General features: G+C 36.6%; 1 protein-coding gene across 9 annotated transcripts in view; it reads left to right on the forward strand.

Moving 5' to 3' along the window:
• The window catches only part of DCAF6 (DDB1 and CUL4 associated factor 6), a 136,433-nt gene that overhangs the window by 95,473 nt on the left and 16,407 nt on the right, over positions 1-24,553 (forward strand). For 5 of the 9 annotated variants that reach the window (XM_043567661.1, XM_043567653.1, XM_043567655.1 and 2 more), the window contains 4 exons: positions 3,263-3,375; positions 5,950-6,036; positions 6,257-6,584; positions 11,427-11,468. In XM_043567661.1, the coding sequence (XP_043423596.1) occupies positions 3,263-3,375; positions 5,950-6,036; positions 6,257-6,584; positions 11,427-11,468 (570 nt within the window). The remainder of the gene's footprint in view (positions 1-3,262; positions 3,376-5,949; positions 6,037-6,256; positions 6,585-11,426; positions 11,469-24,553) is intronic. The other 4 variants (XM_043567662.1, XM_043567660.1, XM_043567654.1 and 1 more) reach the window with 1 other exon arrangement.

The raw sequence follows: 24,553 nt of genomic DNA on the forward strand, positions 1-24,553 counted from the left end.
ATTAATCATTTATAACCAGTATATTAATTATTTTGTATAATTAATATTATATTAACATATTCCACTGTTTATTATTATATATTATATGCTCATATAATATATACATAACATATAGCTATATATTGTTTATTAATATATAATTGTATGTTGATAAGTGATTTTATTTATTTATTCCAGTTCACTGGTTTCCATTTGTGTTTATGTGTCTATGTATTTACATTAAAATCTTTAAGTAGTATTTTCAGGTGTTACTGAAATCCTTCTGTGTTCCAGAGACTATTCTAGACACTGGGAATACATCAGGGAAAAAAAAAAACTGACCAAAAAATCCCTCCCTATTGGAACTTATATTCTAGATGGGGGAGACAGACAATAAATAGAGCAAATAAATGAATTGTATAGTATGTTAGAGAATACTAAGTGCTGTGGAAGAAAATATAGCAGGTAAGGATGATTGGGAGACCTCGGGTAAGGGTAGGCATCATTGAGTAGATGGCATTTGGACAAAAACTTAAAGGGTAAGAAGGAGTGAGCCATGCATACATCTGGAGGAAGAGCATTGTAGGCAGAGAGAAAGCCAGTCCAAAGGCTCTGACGCAGGAACAGACCACGAATGTTCAAGGGTCTTTAAGAAAACCACTGTAGCCGAAGTGGAGGACCAAAGGAGAAAGTAGTAGTAGCAAAGAAGGTCAGCCCAGGTAAGTGAGGAGCATATTTAAAAGGATAAAGGATGTCTCTGATTGCCGAGTAGAGAATAGGCCCTAGGTGGAAGCCAGGTGGCCAGTTAAAAGACTAACAGTAAGAAAGGTGAGAGGCACCTGTGTCTTGGACCAGGATGACAGCAGGATTCTAGATATATATTTGAAGGTGCAGTCAGTAGAATTTCTAACTTCTTTATGAGCCTTAGTGTTGGAACTCAACTTTTTATAATCATGATGTCTGTGGCCCTTTTTCTTAATATGTAATTGAAGATCATACAAGATCGTTATGCTTTATGTCTTTCTTGTTCTAGTCTCATGTTTCTGTACCGAAAAGGCTGATTTTTTATAAAGAATCTCATCTGAGCATTTTTTTAGCAAAGATCCTTAGTCCCACTCTTCTTTTGAATGCTACTTTTTCTTCTCTAAAAACTGACCATGAAATTCTCTCATTCACTAGTTTCTTATTTCTTTATCAGAAAGTAATTAGTTTTTTTCCTGATCATGAAAGAAAAAAGAAAAAAATTATAAAAAGAAAATTCAAAATGTATGCAGTCTTTTTCATCTCTTTTTCATATGCCAGTATGGGGTCTTGCTTTTATTTTAGTTTCTTTAATGACAGATAAGGCAATAGAGCACACTGACTAAGAGCTTAGACCTTAAACTTGACAAGCTGTTGAACTTCTCTGAATCTCAGTTTTTTCATCTGAAAACAGGCATATCTACTAGAACCTACTTTAGAGGTTTGTTGGGAAGATTTAACGAGATCACCCAGAAAAAGCAGATAGTACTTGGCACGTTGCCTAGCACACGACAGGCCCGGGTGCTGGGTCTGTAGTTACCTTCTTTGTAAATTGGCCTTTCCTAGCCTTTGCCCGTTTTTCTACTACAGTGTTCGTATCTTTTTCTTACTGTTTATAAAACTATTTACCTATTTATTATAGAATTGAGTGAGGATGATACCATTTGTCTTTCATTTGTTGCAAATATTTTTCCCAGTTTGTTGTCTGTCTTTCAGTTTACTTATGGCAGTTTTGCTTTATGGTTCCAGCCTGTGAGCTCATGCTTAGAAAAGCCTGTCCTTCCCAGGATTAGGGGGAAAGTTTCTTCTTATTTTCCTCTTATCATTTCTGTGATTTTCATATCAGAAATATGTGCTCAATTCCTCTTCAACTTACTCTGCCATAAAGTATGACATAGAGCTATAGCTTGATTTTTCCACATGACTCTTCCTTTGTCCTGTTACATTGATTGAGCAATTTATGCTTTTTTCTGTGATTTAAAATGCCATATTAACATAGGCTAAACATGTTTACTTGGTTACATTGTCTTTTCCACTAATGGCTCTGTTTTCCTACATCAGTATCATAATGTTTCAATTCTCATAACTATAATACACTGAGCATTTTATTTATGCCTGTATCATAGCTTTCTCAACGGGGAAAAAAGATTTATATATCACATTGGCTTCTCTTTACCAAAATTGCTATATATTTCTTTCCGGTTAAAAAGAAATAACATGCTCATTGCAAAAAAAAAGTCAGAATCTAGAGAAAAGTGTGAAAAAAAATCACTTGTAATAATCCTACTGAGATGACACTTAACATTGGTACGTATCCTTTCTGAAATTTTTTTCTGCATATATACCCATGTAGATATGCATTCTTCCTAAAAATAGCATATTATACATGGGTGCCCTTTTAAAAAAATCAAATTGACTTCTGCAAGTAGCCTAAAGGGGGTTTTATAAAATCTTGGCAAAAAGTCCATGACGATTTGCATTGTCTGTTGAGTCATTGCTATTTGTCTGTTATTAACAGTTTTTAAGTTACTTGTAACTCTCAGGGTTTTTTTTTTTCTTGTTCACATTTATTCTAAATCTAAGAAATTATTACATTTCTCTGAATTTAATTTTAATCCTAGATTGTTTTACATTTTCCTCTATTTTCTTTCCCATCTAATCCCCACCTTACACATATGCCATGATTTATCACAGAACATTCATTGAAAATTATTTATTTGAATCCATCTAGGATTCTGCCCTAGCCAAAAATGCCGACAGAATTGTTAGTCATCGTCAGGTGGGTATTAAACTAACAAAAAACATTATCCGAACTTTCTACAAGCCCTGGTGCTCAATCACCTGCCATACGTGAACAACAGTCCAGAAGTAGAAGCAAGCTGCATAGGGGGGTTCAAAGACCAAAGTGTGTAAAACCAGTAAGGATTTGGATGTGGTGAACCATCTGTGGTGAGGACAAGAAGAGAGTCCATGTAATTCAGTTAAAATTCAATACAAATGTATAGAAATAAATAGAAGCATCAAAACCTTGAAAAGGTGGTCCTTCTGTATTTTTAAATCTCTTTTGTAAGGTTAAGGAGGATTAGAATAATCACCTTGATCTTTGAAAGTGGTGTTTTACAAGTACTATTCAAATAAGAAGTCCTATATTTTATTTGTTGTGTGGATTTTTTGTTTCTCTAGTTGTAAAATATAAAAATTACCCTAAAAGTTCATATTTATTAACTTCCTGGTGGAACCGCTTGTTTTGTTTTGATAATAGGAGCAGTACTGCCTCAAGTTCTAGAGGAAATGGGAGCCACTGCAAATCTGAGGGTCAGGAGGGATCCTTGACCCCACAGAGCTCTGTGCTACCACCAGGAGACAGTGAGACAAGTAAGGTGTTGTTTCTGTTGTCATTATAAAACCCCAGTGTTGAATGTCCACCTGCTTTTATGTTCTTTCAGTGCAGCAGTTTTATTTCTTGGTTAGTTGGTTAGTTGGTTAGTTAGTTAGTTAGTTAGTTAGTTAGTTAGTTAGTTAGTATTTTGTAGAGAGTTCGAGTTGGGGAGAGGGGCAGAGGGAGGGAGAAAGAGAATCTTAAGCTCAGCGTGGAACCTGACATGGGGCTTGATCCCACAACCGTGGGATCGTGACCTGAGCCAAAATCAAGAGTCAGACACTCAAGTGACTAAGCCACCCAGGCGCCCGTTTTTTGTTTTTAATAAATTACTTTTGCTTCAGTAGTCCAGCCACTACTGTTGATAAACAGATAGCAAATACAAATGGTTGAGGCCTTAAGCATTTAGGGTAGGGAGTCACAGTGAAGCACAGTTCCCCTCAGTGGATACAGTGGCCAAGACAGGTGGTCATTGTACTGAAAATATGTGAGATGTAAATGTTAGTTTGGATTATCTTGACCACTTTTATACCTAGCAGTGAAATCCAAAGTATCTGCCTTGATTTTTTCAAAGAGTATAGGTGGCTTGTGAAGGGGGAAAAAGGAATAAAATTTAAATGGGTTATGCATGAATACTGTTTCATACAAGAAATGCCATTTAGGAATTTTTCAGAATGCTTTCCTAGAATATTTTACATGACCATTATGTGAAATTTAGTGTCTAGTCCAGAGCCTTGATTACAGGAGATTTTCTCTCTCTCTCTCTCTCTCTCTCTCTCTCTCTCTCTCTTTTTCTCTCTCTTTTTTTTTTTTTTTTGTTAGCATATAATTTTTGCTCACCTTTTTTTTTTAATGAGGTGAAATTCATGTAACATAAATTTAACCATTTTAAAGTACACGCTCTAGTGACGCCTGGGTGGCTCAGTCGGTTAAGCATCCGACTTTGGCTCAGGTCATGATCACATGGTTTGTGTGTTCAAGCCCCGTATTGGGCTCTGTGCTGACATCTTAGAGCCGGAAGCCTGCTTCAGATTCTTGTCTCCCTGTCTCTCTGCCCCTCCCCCACTCATTCTCTCTCTCTCTCTCTCTCTCTCTCTCTCTCTTTCTCTCTCTCAAAAATAAATAAACATTAAAAAAAAAAATTAAGGGCGCCTGGGTGGCTCAGTCGGTTAAGCGACTGATTTTGGCTCAGGTCATGATCTCGCGGTTTGTGAGTTTGAGCCCCACGTTGGGCTCTGTGCTGACAGCTTAGAGCCTAGAGCCTGCTTCGGATTCTGTGTCTCCTTCTCTCTCTGCCCGTCCCCCACTTGTGCTCTGTCTCTCAAAAATAAATAAATCTAAAAAAAAAAAAGTACACAATCCAGTGACCATTCACAATTTTGTGCAACAATTGCATCTGTCTAGTTCTAAAACATTTTCTTATCCTCTCTAAAGGAAATCCCACAGCCATTAAGCAGTCACACCCCATCCCCCCTCCTCCTTCCCCCTTAACCCCTAGCAACTGCTTATTTTCTTTCTTTTATACATCCATTTTTGACTGTATGCTATTTCATAAAGCTGGTGAAAATCAGATGGAACTAATGCTCAAAAATTTAGCCTGGTACAGTAACAAGAATATTAAAAAATAAATATAGCTGGTGATGGGCCATCATAGAAAAATCAGCTCATTAATCAAAGAAAAAAGGCATGAAATGAATGATGGCCAGGACTGGCATACAGTAGATTTTCAAAAAATACTTGGTAAATGAAGGACTAAATGAATTCCACTTCTTCTTAAAGGAATAGATGCCTCAATATAACAGAGTTTACAAGAATTAAGTACGTGTAAAACAACTCTGTAGTAAGCAGATGTGCGGTTAGGAGCAAAAAAGACTGATCCCTAATGGATCTTAGAGTTAAATCCCAGAAATAAGTATTTTCAGTGGCCAAAAGAGAATTGATGGTAGGGTTCATGATAGTTCAGATTCTACTAAATGCATGGTAAAGGGATAGAAAAATACTCAGTTTTAAGTTTAGATTTTGTGAAGTTTTAGAAACAAGGCAAGATCAAGTAATGTCAGTTGTGAGGGCTTATCTCAAGCAGAAATTCTTCACTGCAGGTTTATGAAGGTCCTTGCCTGGGCTTTGGGAGGAGGCAGTGGGCGGAATTGCTCATCCATCTTTGATAGTGTTTGTACAGTTCGGTGTGGACATAGACGTTTGCATTGTACTGAGGGGAGGTTATGTCTGGGTGTCAGAAGATTCTATGATCCCAAAAGGATTAAGAGCTACTTATATATAGGATAGCGAGAGTATTCAGCTGGTATTCATTTTATTAAAAATTTTGGATTTAATGATAATTTGGTGGGGTGCCTGGGTGGCTCAGTCAGTTGAGTGTCCGACTTTGACTCAGGTCATGATCTCACAGCTCCTGAGTTCGACCCCTGTGTCGGGCTCCGTCCTGACAGTTCAGAGCCTGGAGCCTGCTTCGAATTCTGTGTCTTCCTCTTTCTGTCTACTCTGCTTGCGCTGTGTCTCTCTCGCAAAATAAATAAACATTTAAAAAAATGATAATTTGGTTTATTTCCCAGAAGCTCTTGAAGAATCGTCAGAGGATGTGACAACATGTCAGGAAGGTACATCTGCAGAAAACACACTTCAGAATCGTGTAGATACAGGTGAATAGTTGTCTTGTTCTCTTTAGATAATTGCTTCATGTGGGCAAATGAGAAGCGTAATTTATGTTACTCTCTCCTGAGACCATTTCCAAATAGATGTATTATGGAATTTTTCTCTCCCTATTGGGAAATTCCTCATTAGGAAATGCCTGCCAGCTTTAAGGCTAGATTAAATAATGTTGCCAACATGACCAGCTGTTTCTACTTTATTTTCTAACAGCACAATCAGATAAGTTCACATCTGAGCCATTGGATTCCTGCTCAGGAGAAAGAAATGACCTCAATCTTGATAGCTCTTGTGGGGTTCCAGAAGAATCTACTTTGTCTGAACAAGGCAAGGAACCAGGAACTTCAGATCAAACTAGCACTGAAGGTGCTACCGATCAAAATACCGCTAATCCGGAGCCTCAGTCACAAACAGAAGCCATCGGGCCTTTGGCTCATGAGGAAACATTAGCCAGGGACTCTGCTCTCCAGGACACAGATGATAGTGATGACGACCCAGTCCTGATCCCAGGTGCGAGGTATCGCGCAGGACCTGGCGACAGGTTGGTAGATTTTTCATTAAAATGAACTCTAAAAAGTACAGTTCGCAAGGCTTTGTTTGAAGTCACATAAAGGAGTCTCTTCATTTTTTACAGTTGCTTCCCCTAAGGGTGTCTCAGGCATACAAACTCACAGAATTTTTTAAACTGTAAATGATTTTACGTATTACATTCTTTGAACAAAGTGTGCTTAAGAGGGGAATAAAGTCTTGTTGCTCTGTATGTCCAGGCCTGAGGCTTGCTCCTCAATTTACAGGTCAAGAGAAAGGAATGTGGAGAACGACCAGCAGGTTATTTATGAAGTCAGAGCTATGTTTAGCTGTAGACATCCTGGCCTTTATCAGTTTTGTTTTATTTTGTTTTTTTCACATTCGGTTTTTCTGCTTTTCTACTGACCCTGGCTTAAGGTCGTGTGATAGTAGTTCTCTTTTTGAGACCATTATGTTGTTCTCTGATGTCTACTAGGTAACCCAATTTAGAAAATGAAAAATTATACCAGATAACAAATATTACAACTACAACGAAGAATCGCTCACGTGTTCATATACTTTTGCCATTTTTTATGTTGTGTGATCAATACAGGTGTATTATATTTTTTAGTAGATAAAATCTCTTGAAGTATATTGCATTCCATACTTTTTAAAAACTTATTTCCACAGATAATGCTATCATATCTCATTATAAGCTCTGTCCTTTTCCAGAGAATAAAATTTTATCTTTAAATTCCTAGCTTACACAGGTATGAAGAACCATTTCACATATTTCTGTGCTCACTATACTACTGTTTGTAAAATATTCTGACATTTCTGACAAGTGAAAGATACAGTGAAAAGATTATATAGCATTGCCATTCTTTCATGGTAAATTAATGATCGAGAGCATTATGACTTGGGTTTGAATCTTGGTTTTACCACTTGGCTATATTTCCTCATCCAAACTACCTAATATATTTTTAAGGTTCAGTTTCCTTATCTATAAAATTAGGTTATGATTATCTAGAATTGTTATCAGAATTTTAAAAAATCCCTCAATTATTTAGTCAGAGGATCCATCCACTTTGAAAGCACTAAATAAACAATAACTGTATGAAGCAACCAGGATGTGCTATGTGGCTACTCAGACTTGAAAAACAATTGCACTAAGAATGGCTTTAGGGATAAAGACTGACAGAGGCCAAAAGCAGAAATCCGGAAGAGTACTGCTTCCAGTTCAGTGAAAACACCTTTTGTGACTATGAAAGGGCAGTTCCTTCAGTTACGTTTAATCAGAATGTTTACGTGGCAATGGCATTGTTTTTAAATGTAAAGGAAGCGACCTCTCCCAATATTTGTACTTAGCAATTAACCAACCATCTTCTCTTTCCCGGCCGCACATTAGTCTTCAGCATTCTTAGTCTCTGTTTTAGACAAGTAAAACTTAGTCCCATTTCTTTCCATACCCAAGAGGGAGATCAATACCACTTGACTACAGGTAAGGTTAGCAAGCATAGCACAGTTTGAAAATCAAATTGATGGTTTCTGAAACCCAGGGTGGAGAATTAGAGTCTGTATAATTATTTTAAGCTTATGCACTTATGGCTTTCTATTTACATAAGTGAACATATGTCTTTTTTTTTTTTTTTTTGTACTTCTTATGTAGCTAAAAATGATGCTAAGGTCATAATTGAAAATAAAATTTAAGTGTACTTTCTAGTAAAATGCACCAAATCACTTACCAGGTTTATTTGCTTAAATAAGAAATTATGTATTTTTAATAGATGTTAGACACTTATAAAATATCGTGATTACTTATCATCTTCTATCCAAGCTAATTATAACACTTTTACACCAAGCCGACTTTATAGCTGAGGAAACTGAAGTGCTAAGCAGATGATTTGTATATTTTAGACCTAAAAAGTTTTCTTTTTTCTTTTTTAAACACAGTAGTTGAGCATCAGGGAGAAAGGAGGATTTGGAGGGAGCAAGGAAATGAGGGACAGCGGCCTGGAGCTCACCCTACTCCATGGAGGTCTCCAGTGCGTACTCTCGGGCTAGATCCAGATCAGAAACCTCCTCTGGGTCTGCATTGGCTTCCCTGATTTTTACAAATTATTATTATATATTACTTAATGTTCTGTATGTTCAGCTCAGGTATATAGCCTTAGTTTGTCCCATATATTTTATTTTATTCTGTTGGACATAATAGTGAACTTACCGAAGAGTAACAGAAGGATAATAAATTCTCACTCTTTAAGAAACTTAATAACTTACTGAAGAAGAGAGGACAAATCCACAAGCCATTTATAAGAATGCAGGGAAACAGTTTTAATAAAGGAAATGAACTACAGTGTTACATACGTACAAAGATGTATGTACTAAGTCCTTGGTAGTACACACATCTTTGTATGTATGTAAGACTGCAGTTCATTTTCTTTATTACTAAAGCGATTATAGTGACTGTTTAACAACTACATCAGTTTTTCTTTGAAATTTGCATTATTCCTATTTACCAAAAATTGTAAATGGTGAAAAATCTTCCTTCTGATTTTTATCTAAATAATTTTGATAGTTCCTAACTTCTTGGCGTCATCTCGATTAAATCTTGAACTGCCTATATAAAGTATGTTTCTAATATTGCTGCACCTTGCTAAGGGTTCTTCATCCTTAAGACAACTGCCCATTTATCTTCTAAATTGAAGGAATAGGTATGTTGACGTTTATGCTAAAGAGAGAAAGTTTAAGATACTTTACTTCTTAAGAACATGAAAAGAACTGTTTACCAGCTTGTAAGTAGGCGTATGATTTCTGAGAATTTCTGTTTCCAAAGGGACAAAAGATTTCAAAGTTCTCTTGTAAAAATTACACTATTTGGTTTTTAGAATCTAAGGATACATTCCATACTTTGATGAAATGCGCAACTAAAGGAACGCACGTCTCGGAGTTCCCTCGTTGCTGCCACTTGAGAGGCCCAGTCAGGGTTAGTTTGGTTAGAGTAAAGAAATGGCCCCAAAATTAAAAATGGTAAAAGTATATACTTAGGTCTGTACTTCAATGTGTATAAAGAATGACGTAGTGGATCTCATAATTTCTTTTGCCCCAAATTTAATTTTTAAAATGAAAGCTAAAAAGTTTATAAGTAAGCCATTTTTGATGCACATTATTAAAAATATCAAAGCAGTTCTTTGCAATGTAACGTAACTATTTCATTATAAAGACTTGCATTTTTAATTTGGTTAGATAAATATGATCCAGCTTTTCACTTTTGGACTGAGATCAAGCATGAGAAGGAAATGTCTTAGAAAATAAAGGCCTTAACCACTAACATAGATGTTTTAAGATGGAACGCTCTGCCATTAACCATAGCTAGTGTCGACTCTCTATGGCAGAGCTCAGTAAGCTTTTCCCTAAAAAAACAGATAGTAAATATTTAAGCCTTGCTGGCCAAGAGATACAGTGGAGGCTACTGTGTAGGTACTTACATAACCATTTAAAATATAACCATTTACGAATGTAAAAACTGTTTTTTGCCTATAGGCTGTTACAAAAACAGGCGACTGGCCAGATTTGCCAAAGAGCCATAGTTTCTAATTCCTGCTCTTTGGCAGATCGGTCTTAGAGAAGCACAACTATAGTCTGTGGTAAAATGTCTCTACTGGCAGATATCCGAAGTTTAAAACGATGAAATCTCTATAAATCACCACATATTTGGTCCCGTTCAACTTTGTCTAGGGCCAGAGCACAGCACATTAAATGGAAACTAAATTGAAGAAAGAATAATTAATCAAACATATACTTTCCAATCTTGGGGTTAAAAAATAATAAAAGTAATATGTGTATCCCTTAGTGATATTATACACCGTATTTAGAAATAGAAACCCGTGCCCTTGGAATGAAAGGCTCATGGTCAGGTTTTCTGTTTATATGACCTCCACATAAACTTGCCACAGTGCCCCAGGGAGCTTACAGTAAATGGTATGATGGCCTGGCTGGTAGCTCTTTTCTTTTGCCAAACCCGAGAGGTTCTTGCTTTCTGGGAAGCGTGTGAGTGAGCTTCCTGAAGAAGTTCTTGCATAGTCTTGGACGGTTTTCGTTGTAGACTCAATTAAGATGCTCTAAAGATTTTTCTGGTAACTATTAAAAATATTAACCTTGTATGGCCTGTTAACCACTTTTTTAAAAATGTATTTTTCATATGCATAGAAATGTGGTTCCGTTTACCTATTCTGGACCCTGGGGAACATGGCCTTTATTTTTAAAGCCAGAATTCTTTGTGTCCTGTAAATTTGTCACCATCTCTTTACTCTTCATTATAATCACTCTCAGTATTTCTAATGACTCAAGTGTATTCTTTGTGAAAGAAAATTACAGAGAGAAAAAAGGTAACACGGAGAAAGAACTGAACTCCTAGAGAGTGAAAAGCTCTGTTATTCTTTGCTTGCTTGTTATCGAGTCTATGGTTAGGACAAATGAGTCAGCTCAGGGCTTAATTTTTTTTTTCTGAAAGAGCAGCATAGCCCTGGGGAGCATAATGTAGGTGTCGCAGTGGATGGTATTGGTGGTTTGAGTCCCTGCAGTTCCCTACACTCTGCAACGGGTTAGGTTCTAATCTAGTTAAAGATAAAAGGGATTAAGTGCCAAGTCTTCCTTTCAATCTATCTTCAGTGAGTGTCTCTGTTTCCTTAATTTCCTCATATACTTTTAAGTTGAAGGACATAATCTCACATAATTCCTTAAATCAGGAGGAGACACAGAAGTTTTCTTAGATCTAGGTGATTAACAGTAGAAGTGGTGACCTTATTAATGCTTTAAATATTTGGTTCTTTGAAGTCTTTGTGAGTGACTTTAGTTATTGTGTTCCCTTCACTAGATTTAATATCAGAGGAACAACAATAGGTGATAGAATAATGAGGTAATTCAGTATGTTCCTTCATTATTTATTTTTTCCTTATGATGAATTTGCCAGGTCCTCCTTTTCCACACCTAACCACCTTTCCTATTAACAGTTAATACCTCTTCAAACTTACTGAACTCTGAGTGCTCAGCCTTGTGAGCAGGTTGCTTTTCACAGACTGTATTTAGCTGCATGCACTGCATGAGAATAGAATGAAGAGAAATTTCCTGTGTGCAGATGTAACTGATACCCACGTCGAGTGTGTCACATGATAAAGTAACTATCATCTGAAAATGATGTACTCTAAGTTATTGGTTACTCATTTTGGGTATTTTGTCAAAGGACGCAACTTACTTTTTTTTAAAACACCTGATTGGCAAAGCAATTAGCCTTAGCAACTTTTTGTTATTATTCAGATATACTCCTTTCCCTTGAAATCAGGAAGTGTAAGGACTTGAGTCCAATTCTATGCATAGGTTTAAAATTCTGACTTTTCAAGAAAGCCGTTTCGTTAATAAATAGCTTTAATAACTTAATGTCACACATCAAGGTGCTATCTAAGTCTCAGACATTTGTGTAATTTGAAGGCAGTGGGGTACATTTTTAAATACAATTTTAAAGTGAGCTTCAATCCTATTATTCTTCTAGCCCAAACCTGGTTTACTGACAAAATCAACTTTGTATCTAATTCTAGGGACACATGTCTGTTATTTACCATTCATTAGTTTCCAAAACAAAGGGGTAATATGAAACATAAAATGGAATTTGTTTAAGGGCTTTTTGATTTTCTGGTTTCTGCCTTTCATCTCAAGTACTCAAGGCCAGTTTCTGCTTTTACAGTGAAGATTGCAATTAAAAAGTACCATGTTGCTTTAAACAAGTTACAGAGAAGCTAACAAATTGAAGTGGAGAGTATTGAGAACTAATAAACAACGGTAAAAAAGAAAATGTGCCTCTTCCCTTCCCTCAGAGCTAATGAGATTAGACAGCTTCTTTACCTCTGTTCTTTCTTTCCTATATGGAGGAAATTTCTAATTACAAGGTAGTTTTTTCCTGACATCGAGCACACATTTAGTCTGCTTCCCCTTTAGCAGTTGGGGATGCTCAAGGAATGTAAAGTTCTGCTTAAGATAAGATTAGAAAAATAAAATTAGAAAAACAAAATTATCACACGTTATGATCTGCTCTGCTCATATAGCCAGTCTACGTGAAGGACTGTCCTGTAGTGTTTTGTGAATAGGTCTTAACCCTAATCTGCTGAGATTCTGAATGATAGGTGCCACATTTAATCTGTTTCTTTTAATAATAAATAAAGTGGTAATCATCCCTTACTCTTCGCTCAGCTGCTATTACTTCATCACCTGTCACCTGGTCTTCTATTCATATGGCCCTCCAGCTGCTTCCAACCTCTGTCCTCATCACGTCCACTTTCAGTGGCTTTCCGTTGCCTGCAATATAGAAAACTCCAGCTCCTCTGCCTGGCCTGCAGGCCGCTCTCTGTCATGACCGTGGCCAGAATTTGTGCAGACTACAGCAGACCTACTGGGAGCGTCTCTGGGTACACTTAATGCCTCTGTTGCTTTATTCACTGTGTGCCTTCTACCTGAAATGCCCTCCTGTCACTGACACCATCATGTCGGCCACCTCATCTCAATATTCATCTTAAGTTGCTTCTTGTTGAAACTTTTCCTGGCCCCGTACCTTTCATAGTCCCAAGCAGGACTGAACATTTCTTCCGTGTGCCCTTCATACATCTGTTATGCTGTCTGTATAACACTTTATCGTGTATGTGTATGTGTATGTGTATGTGTATGTGTATATTTCCCTGTGTAAGAAGTAAGCACGTCTGAGGACAGCATAAGAATACATACATGCATATGTGAATAAGAGTTGGGCAAACAAGACACCTTTTTATCTAAATTCTAGCTAAGTTTTTATTCGTATTTCCTTAGATGATCTGGCTTGTTGTTTTCTTCCTCCGATTTCCTAAACTTGAAATAAATGAAAAGCTATGAATTACAGTTAACCCTTGAACAACACAGTTTTGAACTGTGCAGATCCACTTATATGCAGATGTTTTTATAAATAACAGTGTAAATTTTTGACTTTGATTCTCTTAACATTCCTTACGATTTCCTTAACATTTCTTCTCTCTAGTTTAGGTATACAACATATAATACATACAACATAAAATATATGTTGCTCTATTATTTCTGTTATCAGTAAGGCTTCTGATCAACTGTAGGCTATTAGTAAGGCTTTTGGAGAGTCAAAAGCTTTATGCAGATTTTTACCTCCATGGGAGTGGGGGTCAGTGTCCCTAAACCCCACATTGTTCAAATATCAACTGTATTGTTTCAGAGGTCCCACAACCTTCCCACATATTTGATGACTTCCTAGAAAGGCTCACAGAATTTAGGTTCATTTGTAATTATGACAAGAGAAAAGACACATCAGAGTCTGGACGAATCCAAGCATAAGCTTCCAACATTTTCCCAATCCCAGCATGGGCCATAGAATGTTCTCCCTTCAGTAATCAAGTGTATTAATGCTTGTGTAGTGTTTCTGTCCAGAGAAACCTGCGTGAGATTCAGAAACCATTTTTATTGGGGGGTGGTCATGTGGGTACCCTCCACACCAACCACAGCTACCTAAATTCCAGACCCAAGAGGAAAGGACGTGTTCACTTTATTTATTACAGACCATCCAGGCAAGCCTATCAGGCTTCAAACCATCAGGCTTCAGTGTCCCAGGCAGGCAGAACATTGCAGGCAGCGTTGGACAAGTCAAGTTCCCAGACATCAGCCAAGAGCCAGCCTTGGAAGCAGACTCTTCTGAAGTCAGCAGTGTCAGGCCTGCTGTCCCTTAGCTTTAATAATACGGTTTGAGGCAAAGAACCCAATTCCTCTCCCCCCGCTCTCCCCCCCCACAACAGCTCACATAAGCAAATTGTGTCCATGTTTTGTTTTGTTTTTTTTTTTCCTGCCCCCAGAGTGGTCAAGGTTGTATTTACCACAAAGAAAATGTGCACATGAGCATCTATCGTATTCACTTTCCACGCCGTATAGCCTGGGATTGAGCTGGTGACTCTGGGGGCCGGCTGGGCTGCCCTTTCCACAATGGCTTTGACTTGGGGCTTCTGGGAGGAAACACCGTGAGCAATCCGAGAACAGCGAGATCTCCTGCACCACAGGAGCACTTCCAGCTCCTTGACGTGGTGGACGAGGAACCTCCAGAAGCTTCTGGGCAGCGTGTGCTTTGTTTTCTTGTTGCCCCAAGTGCCCTGATACTCCACAGTGGTGTCACAAAATTTGGGAAATACTACATTGTGTATACGTCTTTTTACATTCAAGAAACTAACATCATAAAGCCTCTTCAAAGACTTAACAACAAAGATACCTGTTTAGCTTTGCTTAATCCATTATTTTGCCCATTTCACAAACACTTTTTGTGGAACACCTACAAAAATCCCACAATTTGGACAATGCTCTTTCAGTTTATGTTCTAAATTGTATCAAGTTCATTAGATTCCTAGACTAGACGACTCTTTCATACCTGCACAGTAAAGAATTTCTTCCAATAGTTTAACTTAAAATTCACCTGCTATATAATCTGACTGCGTCCTCACGTTCTATCCTTAGTACAGTATCCTTTTATTTTTTTTTTTTTAATTTTTTTTTCAATGTTTATTTATTTTTGGGACAGAGAGAGACAGAGCATGAACGGGGGAGGGGCAGAGAGAGAGGGAGACACAGAATCGGAAACAGGCTCCAGGCTCTGAGCCATCAGCCCAGAGCCCTACGCAGGGCTCGAACTCACGGACTGCGAGATCGTGACCTGGCTGAAGTCGGACGCTTAACTGACTGCGCCACCCAGGCTCCCCCAGTATCCTTTTATATTAACCTCCTTTGACTAACTGAATTACTCCTCATGTCATTTAATTCCAGGTTAAATAAATTAATCCTCTCCTAATCTGGATTAAACCATTTTTTCTACCCTAAAATTTCTTTGTTCCCCCACAGACCATTTTAATGACACCAATAATATCAATTGTATCACTCTAGCTATCTGTGATAGTGTTTTGTAAAAGGATAAACCATATTGAAAATAATAGGCAAAGTGATTCACATTTTGTATTTTTAGTTTCTATTTAATGTCTCCTTATATTTTAGCCTAGTCCTCTAACTACTAAATGTGTCAACTTGTTTATTTTTTTTTAATAGGGCTTACAGACTATTTCTGATTTTTTGTTGTAAGTTTATATATTTATTTTGAGAGAGAGAGCACAAGTAGGGGAGGAGCCAAAGAGAGAGAGAGAAAAATCCCAAGCAAGATCCACACTGCCAGCACAGAGCCCTACATGGGGCTCGAACCCACGAATTATGAGATCATGACCTGCGCCAAAGTTGGAAGCTTAACTGACTGAGCCACCCAGGTGCCCCTATTTCTGATTTTTATAACTTCCTAATTTAAACTTGGAGTTACCTTAAGAATTTTACTGACCATTTAGAAATAGTTTTCTAGAATATGCAGTATTAAAATTAAAATACAGGGGCGCCTGGGTGGCTCAGTCAGTTAAATGTCTGACTTTAGCTCAGGTCATGATCTTGTGGTTCGTGGGTTTCAAGCCCTGCATCAGGCTCTGCACTGTTAGCACTGAGCATGCTCGGATCCTGTCTCCCTCTGTCTCTGCCCCTCCCCTGCTCGCTCTCTCTCTCTCACTCTCGCTCTCTCTCTCTGTCAAAAATAAGCATTAAAATAAATAAATAAATAAGACTCTTGGGGAAGAGGAAGGAATCAAAATATAAAGTCAGGAATCTAGGTTTTTATTTTCTTAGGTCAGTTGTATGTTAGATTCATTGTAGATTTTTTTTCTAGTAAATGCTGTCTCCCAAATAAACGGCTGATACCTTGAGGTGTTTTTGTTTTTATAATGAATCAGTTTTGTGTTTATTTTATCCATTCAATAAACGTGTATGAACCAAACTCTGTGGTAGATGCTGGTAATCTAAGGATAATGAAAATTACAGCCTCCATTAGCTCTTGCTTCAGTGGAATACACAGACACATACAAATAATTATAAAATAGTAATTGTGGCAATAGAGTTTTGCATAGGCACTGGCATTATTAAGGGCTTTTAGCCTAATCTAAGGAGGGGAGAATTGTACTTTTTTTAATTCTTGGTTTGTGACAGACTGTCATTGTTGACTTATGCTTAGTTCCTTTTCTTTATTTCATTTATTTAATGGTAAGTGAATCTCAATAAACCCAGCACCCAAGCCAAGAACTGAGAGACCACCAGTAACTTAGATCTATGCAGACACCTCCCAATCCTGTGGCCCTGCCCACCTTACCAGTGGCAGCCACTCTCCTGAATGTTGTGTTGATCATGCCTTACTTGCGAAACAAAAAATTATCCTGAGCATAAATGCCAAAATAATACATCACTTAAATTGTTTTACCCACTTTTAAACTTTATAAAAAAGGACATCATACTAGATGCGAGACCAGGACTTGCTATTTTTTTCAGTCAACATTATATTAAGATTCACCCATGTTGTAATGTGTAGCTGATGCTCAGTCTGTTTTCTGCTATCTAATAATCCATAATTTATCCCTTTTCCTGGTAACTGGCAGTTGTTTACAGTTTTGCTATTAACGACAGTGTTGGTTTGAACATTCTGAAATATGTCTCCTTGGGTTTTTCTGGGGTACATACCTAGGAATGGAATCTTTGATTTTATAAGTTAGATTGTCTTCCAACGTGGGAGTATAAGTTAATGCGGTCACTAAGTAATCACACTGATCCACATCTTCTTTAAAACTTGGTTTTGTTAGGGTGCCTGGCTGGCTCAGTCTGTAGAGCGTGCAACTCTTGATCTCGGGGTTGTGAGTTCAAGCCTCACATTGGGTGTAGAAGTTACTTGAAAATAAAATCTTTAAATAACCAGGGGCCCCTGGGTGGCTCAGTCGGTTGAGCATCCAACTTTTGATTTGGGCTCAGGTCATGATCCCAGGATCGTGGGATTGAGCCCCATGCCAGGCTCTGCACCGAGCATGGAGCCTACTTAAGATTCTCTCCCTCTCTCCCCCACTCTCTCTCTCCGGCTCTCGTCCTCTACCCTTCTGCCCCTCTCTCTCTCACTTGCTCTCTAAAATAAAAAAATAATAAATAAACTTGGTTTTGCCACTTTTTTTGAATTTGCTACCGTTAGCAAAATTTGGTGTACAGTGCTATCTCATGGTCTTGATTTTCATTTCTGTATTTACAGAACGAGATTATGCATCTCTCGTTTGTTTTTTGGCCATACCTGGTTTTCTACTGGGGTTGTTTTATTCTTTTTTTAATGTTTATTTATTTATTCATTTTGAGAGAGTGGGTGGGGGGAGGACAGAGGGGAGAGAAACCAAGAGAGAAAGAGAGAGAGAGAGAGAGGGACCAAGACAGAGAGAGAGAGAGAGAAAAGAGAGAGACAGAGAGAGAGAGAGAGAGAGAGAGACTGAGACCCAAGCAGTCTCCATGCTCAGCCAGAGCCTGACTCAGGGCTCGATCTCACAATGTGAGATCATGACCTGAGCCGAAATCAACAGTTGAACACTTAACCTACTGAGCCAACCGGGTGTCCCTCTACTGGTTTGTTTTAATTGAGTTGTTTTTCTTTTCCGTGTTGTCTTAGCTTTTATTACTTATTAAGGAATTCCTTATATATTTTTGATACTAATTTGCTATCATTTATAAGTGTGTAAATATTTTTTCTGGTTTGTGATTTGTTTTTTCTTCTTTACTTTAAGCTGACTTGAGAAACCATTCTGAATTTTAATAAAGTTGAATTGTATCATTTCTTTATGCATATGACTTCCTTTTGTTTAAGAAATCCTTACCCTGGATTCAAAAAAATTGAAAATTTTCTTTTAAAGTTTTCTTTCGCCAATTTAAGGTGTTAATCCATCTGGAATTGATTATTTATGATGTATATGTGTGCCCATTTAGTTAGCCCTATTTTCCCTGTTCATTTGTTAAATGTTGAATTTCCCCAGGGAGCTGCTATCCTACCTGTGTCATATTATAGAATTCCAGATAAACACAGGTCTATATCTGGGCTTTCTGTTTTGTTCCATTGGTCAGTTTGTTTGCCCCTCCATCAATACCACGCTCTTCACTCTAGTTTTTTAATCTTAATGTCTTCCAAGTCTCTTCAAGTCTCTTCTCTTTATTTTTCTTTAGAAGGGACTTGGCTATTCTTTGTCTTTTGGTCTGTTTTATGATCAACATATTAAGTTCTACTTATGAGTCATCAGAATATGGTACTAGTTGTAATAAACCTGGAAGTAAATTTGGAGAATTAATTATCCTCTCAATATTAAGTTACCTCTACATTTATTTAGGCTGTTTAAAAAATGTCTTTCAGTAACAGGTTATTATTATTTTTTTATGTTTACTTAGAAAGAGAGAACATGAGCATGAATGGGGGAGGGGCAGAGAGAGAGGGAGATAGAGAACCAGGGCTTGAAGCTATGAACCATGAGATCATGACCTGAGCCAAAATCATGAGTCGGACACTTAACCGAGTGAGCCACCCAGGTGCCCCCAGGTTATAATTTCCTATGAACAAGTTTTGCATATCGTTTTTTAACTTATTTATAGATACTTTCATTTTTGTTACCATTGTAAATGAATTCTTTTTAAGCTTATGCCTCCCTTTTTTTTTTAAACTCATACTCTGTTGATAGTTTGTTGCTGGTGTTTAGAAATGCAGTTGATTTATATAATGATCTTATATCTACCCAAGTGTTTTTCTGTTATATTTATTAGTTAGCATATAAATTCCTTTAAGCTCTTTTATGTAGACAGTCATATCGTTGCAAAAAGGAGTTTTCTTTCCTCCTTTTCATTCTTATTGCTTACTGGGTATTGGTTAATGAGGATAGTAAGAATCACACCTTGCTCCAGATTTTGAAAAAAGTGCCTACATGAGTTTATTTGTAGTGGTGTCTCAGGGGTTTTGTAGATACCTCCTATGAGGTTAGGGGGCTTCCCTACCTAGGCTGTCCTAGTTTACTAACAGTTTTTATCATGAACGAGTATTGATTTAATCAGTCACCTAACTCTTCATCTATTGAGTTCTATTTTTTCTCCTTTAGCCAGCTAATACACTTACAAATGTTCTAATATTAAACAGCCTTTAACATGTGTCTTATGACCCAGAACGTAGTGTATATTGATGTATGTTCAACTCGAGAAGAATGTGTATTCTGCTGTTGTTGCATGAAGTAGTCAGTAGTTGTCCATTATACCCAGTTGATCAGTGGTGGTGTTGAGTGCAACTATGGCTTTACTGTCTGCCTCCTGGATCTGCCCCTTTCTGAGACAAGGGTGTTGAAGTCTCCCAACTACAGTAGTGGATTCGTTTATTTCTCCTTGCATTTGTCATTTTTTTCCTCATGTGTTTTGACCCTCTCTAGATAGGCACATACACATTGAAGATTGTTCGTGGAGAATTGACTCCCTTGATGTTATTTAATGCCCTTCTTTATCCCTGATAACTTGGCTTACTTTGAAGTCTGCTCTGTCCAAAAGAAATATAGTTAATCTTGCTTTCTTTTGTTTAGTATTTAACATGGGATATTTTTCTTCATACATTTATTTACTTTTAATCTCTTTATTTTTTTAATTATTTTTAAATGGATTTCTTTATTTATTTTTCAGTGGATTTCTTGTAGACAACAGATAGCTGGGTCATATTTTTTGATCCATTCTGATAATCTGTTTTTTAATTGGTGTAATTTAGAACATTGACATTCAAGGTGACTATTGATATAATTGGATTAATGTCTACCATATTCATTATAGTCTTCTATTTGTTCTTTGTTCCTATTTTTTTGTCTTTTCCTTTTTTTCTGCCTTTTGTGGTTTGAATTCAGCATTTTATATGATTCCATTTTCTCTCCTTTCTTAATATATCAGCTACAATTCTTTTTTAAATCTTTTTTAGTGGTTGCCGTAGAGTTTGCTGTGTACATTTACAACTAATCCAACCCACTCTCAAATCATACTACACTACTTCACAGGTAGCGTGAGTATTATATGATAACAAAATCCTGATTCTTTCTTGTGTCCCTTGTATCATTGCTGCCTTTCATTTCACTTTAATATAAGCATACATAAGCATATATACACATTAGATATATTACATCCACATACATAATGGAATACATTATTGCTATTATTATTTTGAAGAAACTTATCTGTTAGGTAAACTAAGAGGAAGAAAAATGAAAGTTTAGGGGCACTTGGGTGGTTCAGTTGGTTAAGCGTCTGACCTCGGCTCAGGTCGTGATATCATGGTTTGTGAGTTTGAGCCCCACGTCAGGCTCTGGACTAACAGCTCAGAGCCTGGAGCCTCCTTCAGATTCTGTGTCTCCCTCTCTTGCCCACTTACAATCTGTCTCTCTCTGTCTCAAAAGTAAATAAACATTAAAAAAAATTTTTAATTAAAAAAATGAAGTTTTTATTTTTAATCTTCACTTATTCCTTCTTTGATGTTCTTTGTTTATATAGATCCATATGTCTGATTTATATATTTTTTCTTCTCTATAACAATTTTGCAAGGCAGGTCTACTGGCAACAAATTCCTTTGCTTTTATTTGAGAAAGTCTTTATTTCTCATTCACAAGAAGGATCATTTTGCAGGGCATAGAATTCTAGGTTGGTGATTTTTTTTTTCCCCTGTCAGTGCTTTAAATATTTTACTTTGTTCCCTTATTGCTTCATAGTTTCTGAGGAGAAATTGGATGTGATTCTTATTTTTTTTCCTCTCTAGGTAAGATGTTTGTTTTCCTCTGGCATCCTCCAGGATTTTTTTAATCTTTGATTTTCTGTATTTTAAAAATGATATGCATAGGTATAAGATTTTGGTTTTGGTTTGCTTTGGGTTTTTTTGATTTTGCTTTTTTCTGTTTTTGTTTTTTGTTTTTTGTGTTTGTTTTGTTTTGTTTTGGCGTTTATCCTGCTTGGTGTTCTCTAGGCTTCCTGGATCTGTGATTTGGTGTCTGACATTAATTTGTAGAAATTCTCAGTCATTATTGTTCCAAATATTTCTCTTTTTTTTTTCCTCCACCTTCTTGTATTTCCATTACGCTTATGTCATATCTATTTAGTTATCCCACAGTCCTTGAATATTTGGTTTGTTTGGGTTTTTGTCCAGTCTTTGTTTTCTTTGTTTTTTGGTTTTCAAGGATTCTAATTATACATCCTCTAGGTCAAGGATTTTTCTCAGTCATGTCCAGTCTATTAACAAACCTATCAAAAGCATCCTTCATTTCTGTTACAGTGCTTTGTTTTATCTCTGGCATTTCTTTTTACTTCTTTCTTAGGATTTCCAGCGTTCTGCTTACATTGGCCATCTGTTCTCGCATGTTGTGTACCTAATCCATCAGAGCCCTTCATTAATTATAGTCAAATTAATCATAATTGTTTTAAATTCCTGGCCTGATAATTCCAACATCCCTGTCATGTCTGGTTCTGATGCTTTCTCTGTCTCTTCAAATGTGTATAGCGTTCTGTGTAAAAGGAACTGCTCTAAACCTTTAGCAATGTGGTTGTAAGGCGTGGGGGAGAGGAAGCATTCTTAATCTTATGATTCGTTCTCAGTCTTTTAGTGAAAATACATCTCTGGACTTTACAAGTGTTCATTAGGTTATTTTTTTCTTTCCCTTTAGGTGGGCTAGGATGACCAGGGTCATCCTGTAGAGAGCTGTAGTTGGCTATTTCCCTCCCCTAGGTTAGTTGGGCTCTGATAGTACCCCAGCACATTGGACTCTGGTTAACTAGTTTCCACTAAGAGCAGACCTTATAAGAAGAAGAGAATGCTCTGGCATATTTCAGAGTACTTCCTCTTACCCTCTCCCTGCCAGAAACTCAAGGGGATTTTTCTCCAGTATTTAGTGTGGCAATCTGGTCTGGCTCCTGGAGGTAAATCTGAAAATATTGGGGGTGGGGGGCATCCTATGACTGGGTTCCCCTGGCGTTTTTAACTCTTAGAGCTGTCCACACTGAGCCTCCAGCAGTCCCTCAATCACAGTTCATGTGTTCTTACCTTCAAGTCTCTTCTTTGCTAAGCTATGACTCCCTGTTTGCCTGTTTTTCTCTCCAGTCTTAGGGACAGCAGTTTGTCCTGTGTCCTCCCCTTTCTTACAGATCCAAGAGGAGTTGTTGATTTTTCAGTCTGTTCAGCTTTTTACTTGTGAGTTTGGAGTAAGGACTTTCAAGATCCTTACATATAGAACGGAGTTAAACAATCTTTGTATTCCTGGGATAAACCTAACTTGATCATGATGTATTATCTTTCTGATACATTGTTGGATTTGATTTGCTGATGTTTGGCGAAGGATTCTTGTATCTATATTTGGAATGAAATTTTTTTCTTATATTTTCCTCATCCTATTTTTGGTAAAAAGTTACACTAAACATAAGTAGAAAAATATTTCCTATTTTTCCTTTCCCTGGTAGAGTTTGTATAAGGTTGGAATGATCTTTTCTTTAAAAGTTTAGTAGATTATACCTATAACACCAGCTGGACCTAGTTTTTTTCTTTTGGAGATGGTTTTTAAGTATTATTTTACTTCTTTAATAGCTGTAGACTATTTGCATGATCTCTTTCTTCTTTAGTCAGTTTTAAGAGGTTTTTAAAAAATGTGTCAATTCATCTAAGGTTGGAAATTTGTTATTATAGTATTTTTATTGTCTTATTTCATTTCTACTGTCTTGAGTTATAATGACCTTTTTATTCATAACATTATTTATTTAAACCCCCTTAATTTTTTCTTCATCATCATGGCGGAACTCTATATTGTTATTCTTTTTGTTTTTATTTCTCCTTTTTCTCTCTTTATCATTTCCTTTCTTCTATTTTCTTTGAGATTATTTTATAGTTTTTGTTTCTTTTTTTTCTAAATTAAGTTGTAAAAATTTAGCTTTTTTTCATTAACATCTGACTTGTGATCAGAGAATGTAGTTGGTGTTAGATGCATTCTTTGAAATTTGTAGAAACTGCCTTTGTGGCCTTGTACATGTCAAATTCGTAAATCTTTCATGGGCCCTTGAATATTACTCTAATTTTTAATGTGGAATTTCATACGTGACCATTAAGATCAAGACTGTTCATTGTGTTAAAATTTATATCTTTGCTGTTTGTGTGTTTTTGTCAGCTTGACTTACAAAGTAGCGAGAGAGGTGTGTTAAAGTCTTCACTGTATTGGAAGATTTGTCTCATTCTCCTTGCAGTTATGTCATTTTCTTGTAAAATGCATTTTTGAGGCTACTGAGTGCATATATGTTACATTGTTACATCTTCCTGGTAAATTGAACTTCTTATGTATTAGTAATCGTCTCTATTCTTAATGCTTTTTATCCTCATCTGTTTTGTCTGATAGTAATGTAGCTAAGCCACCTTTCATTTGATTAGTATTTGTGTAAGACCCTTTCACTTGAAGCTTTTCCTTGTCCTCATACTTGAGGTGTATCCTAGACATTCTCTTTTTTCCCCATTGGTGAATTTAGTCTATTTAAATCTACTATCATTATGGCTGTATTTAAACTTTCCAACGTCTTCTAATTATCCTGTTTTATTTATTTTTTTGCTTTCTTGCCTTTTTTGGAATTAAGTTTTTTATCCTTTTTTTTGGTTTTGCCTTTTTCTTTATTTTTTTTCCCATTGGGTTGGGATTTATACTCATTATTATTATTTTATTGTTCACTTCTGAAATTGTATATGCTTATTTAACTTTATAATGCCTTTTATGACTTTCAAACTGTGCTCCAAAACTAGCCTAAGATCTTATAAAAGAATAACTGATATTCCCCCAAACAACTTTGCAAGTGGTAGGCTTTTAATAAATATTTGTTTGCTGATTGGTGTTCTTCATATGTATGTGTCATTTTGATTTTCATTTGATCAAATTTGCAAAGTAATAAAGTACAAATTATTTTCAATGACCAATATTTTTTCAGTGTTTCCTGTGAAATATCCTCTAGGAAAGTTGTTTCAGTGTATTCATTCTAAGATCATTTCTTTAGAAATGTCAGCTGAGTTGGACATTACCT

This window comes from Prionailurus bengalensis, chromosome E4 (genome assembly GCF_016509475.1).
Source record: "Prionailurus bengalensis isolate Pbe53 chromosome E4, Fcat_Pben_1.1_paternal_pri, whole genome shotgun sequence".
NCBI lineage: Eukaryota > Metazoa > Chordata > Mammalia > Carnivora > Felidae > Prionailurus > Prionailurus bengalensis.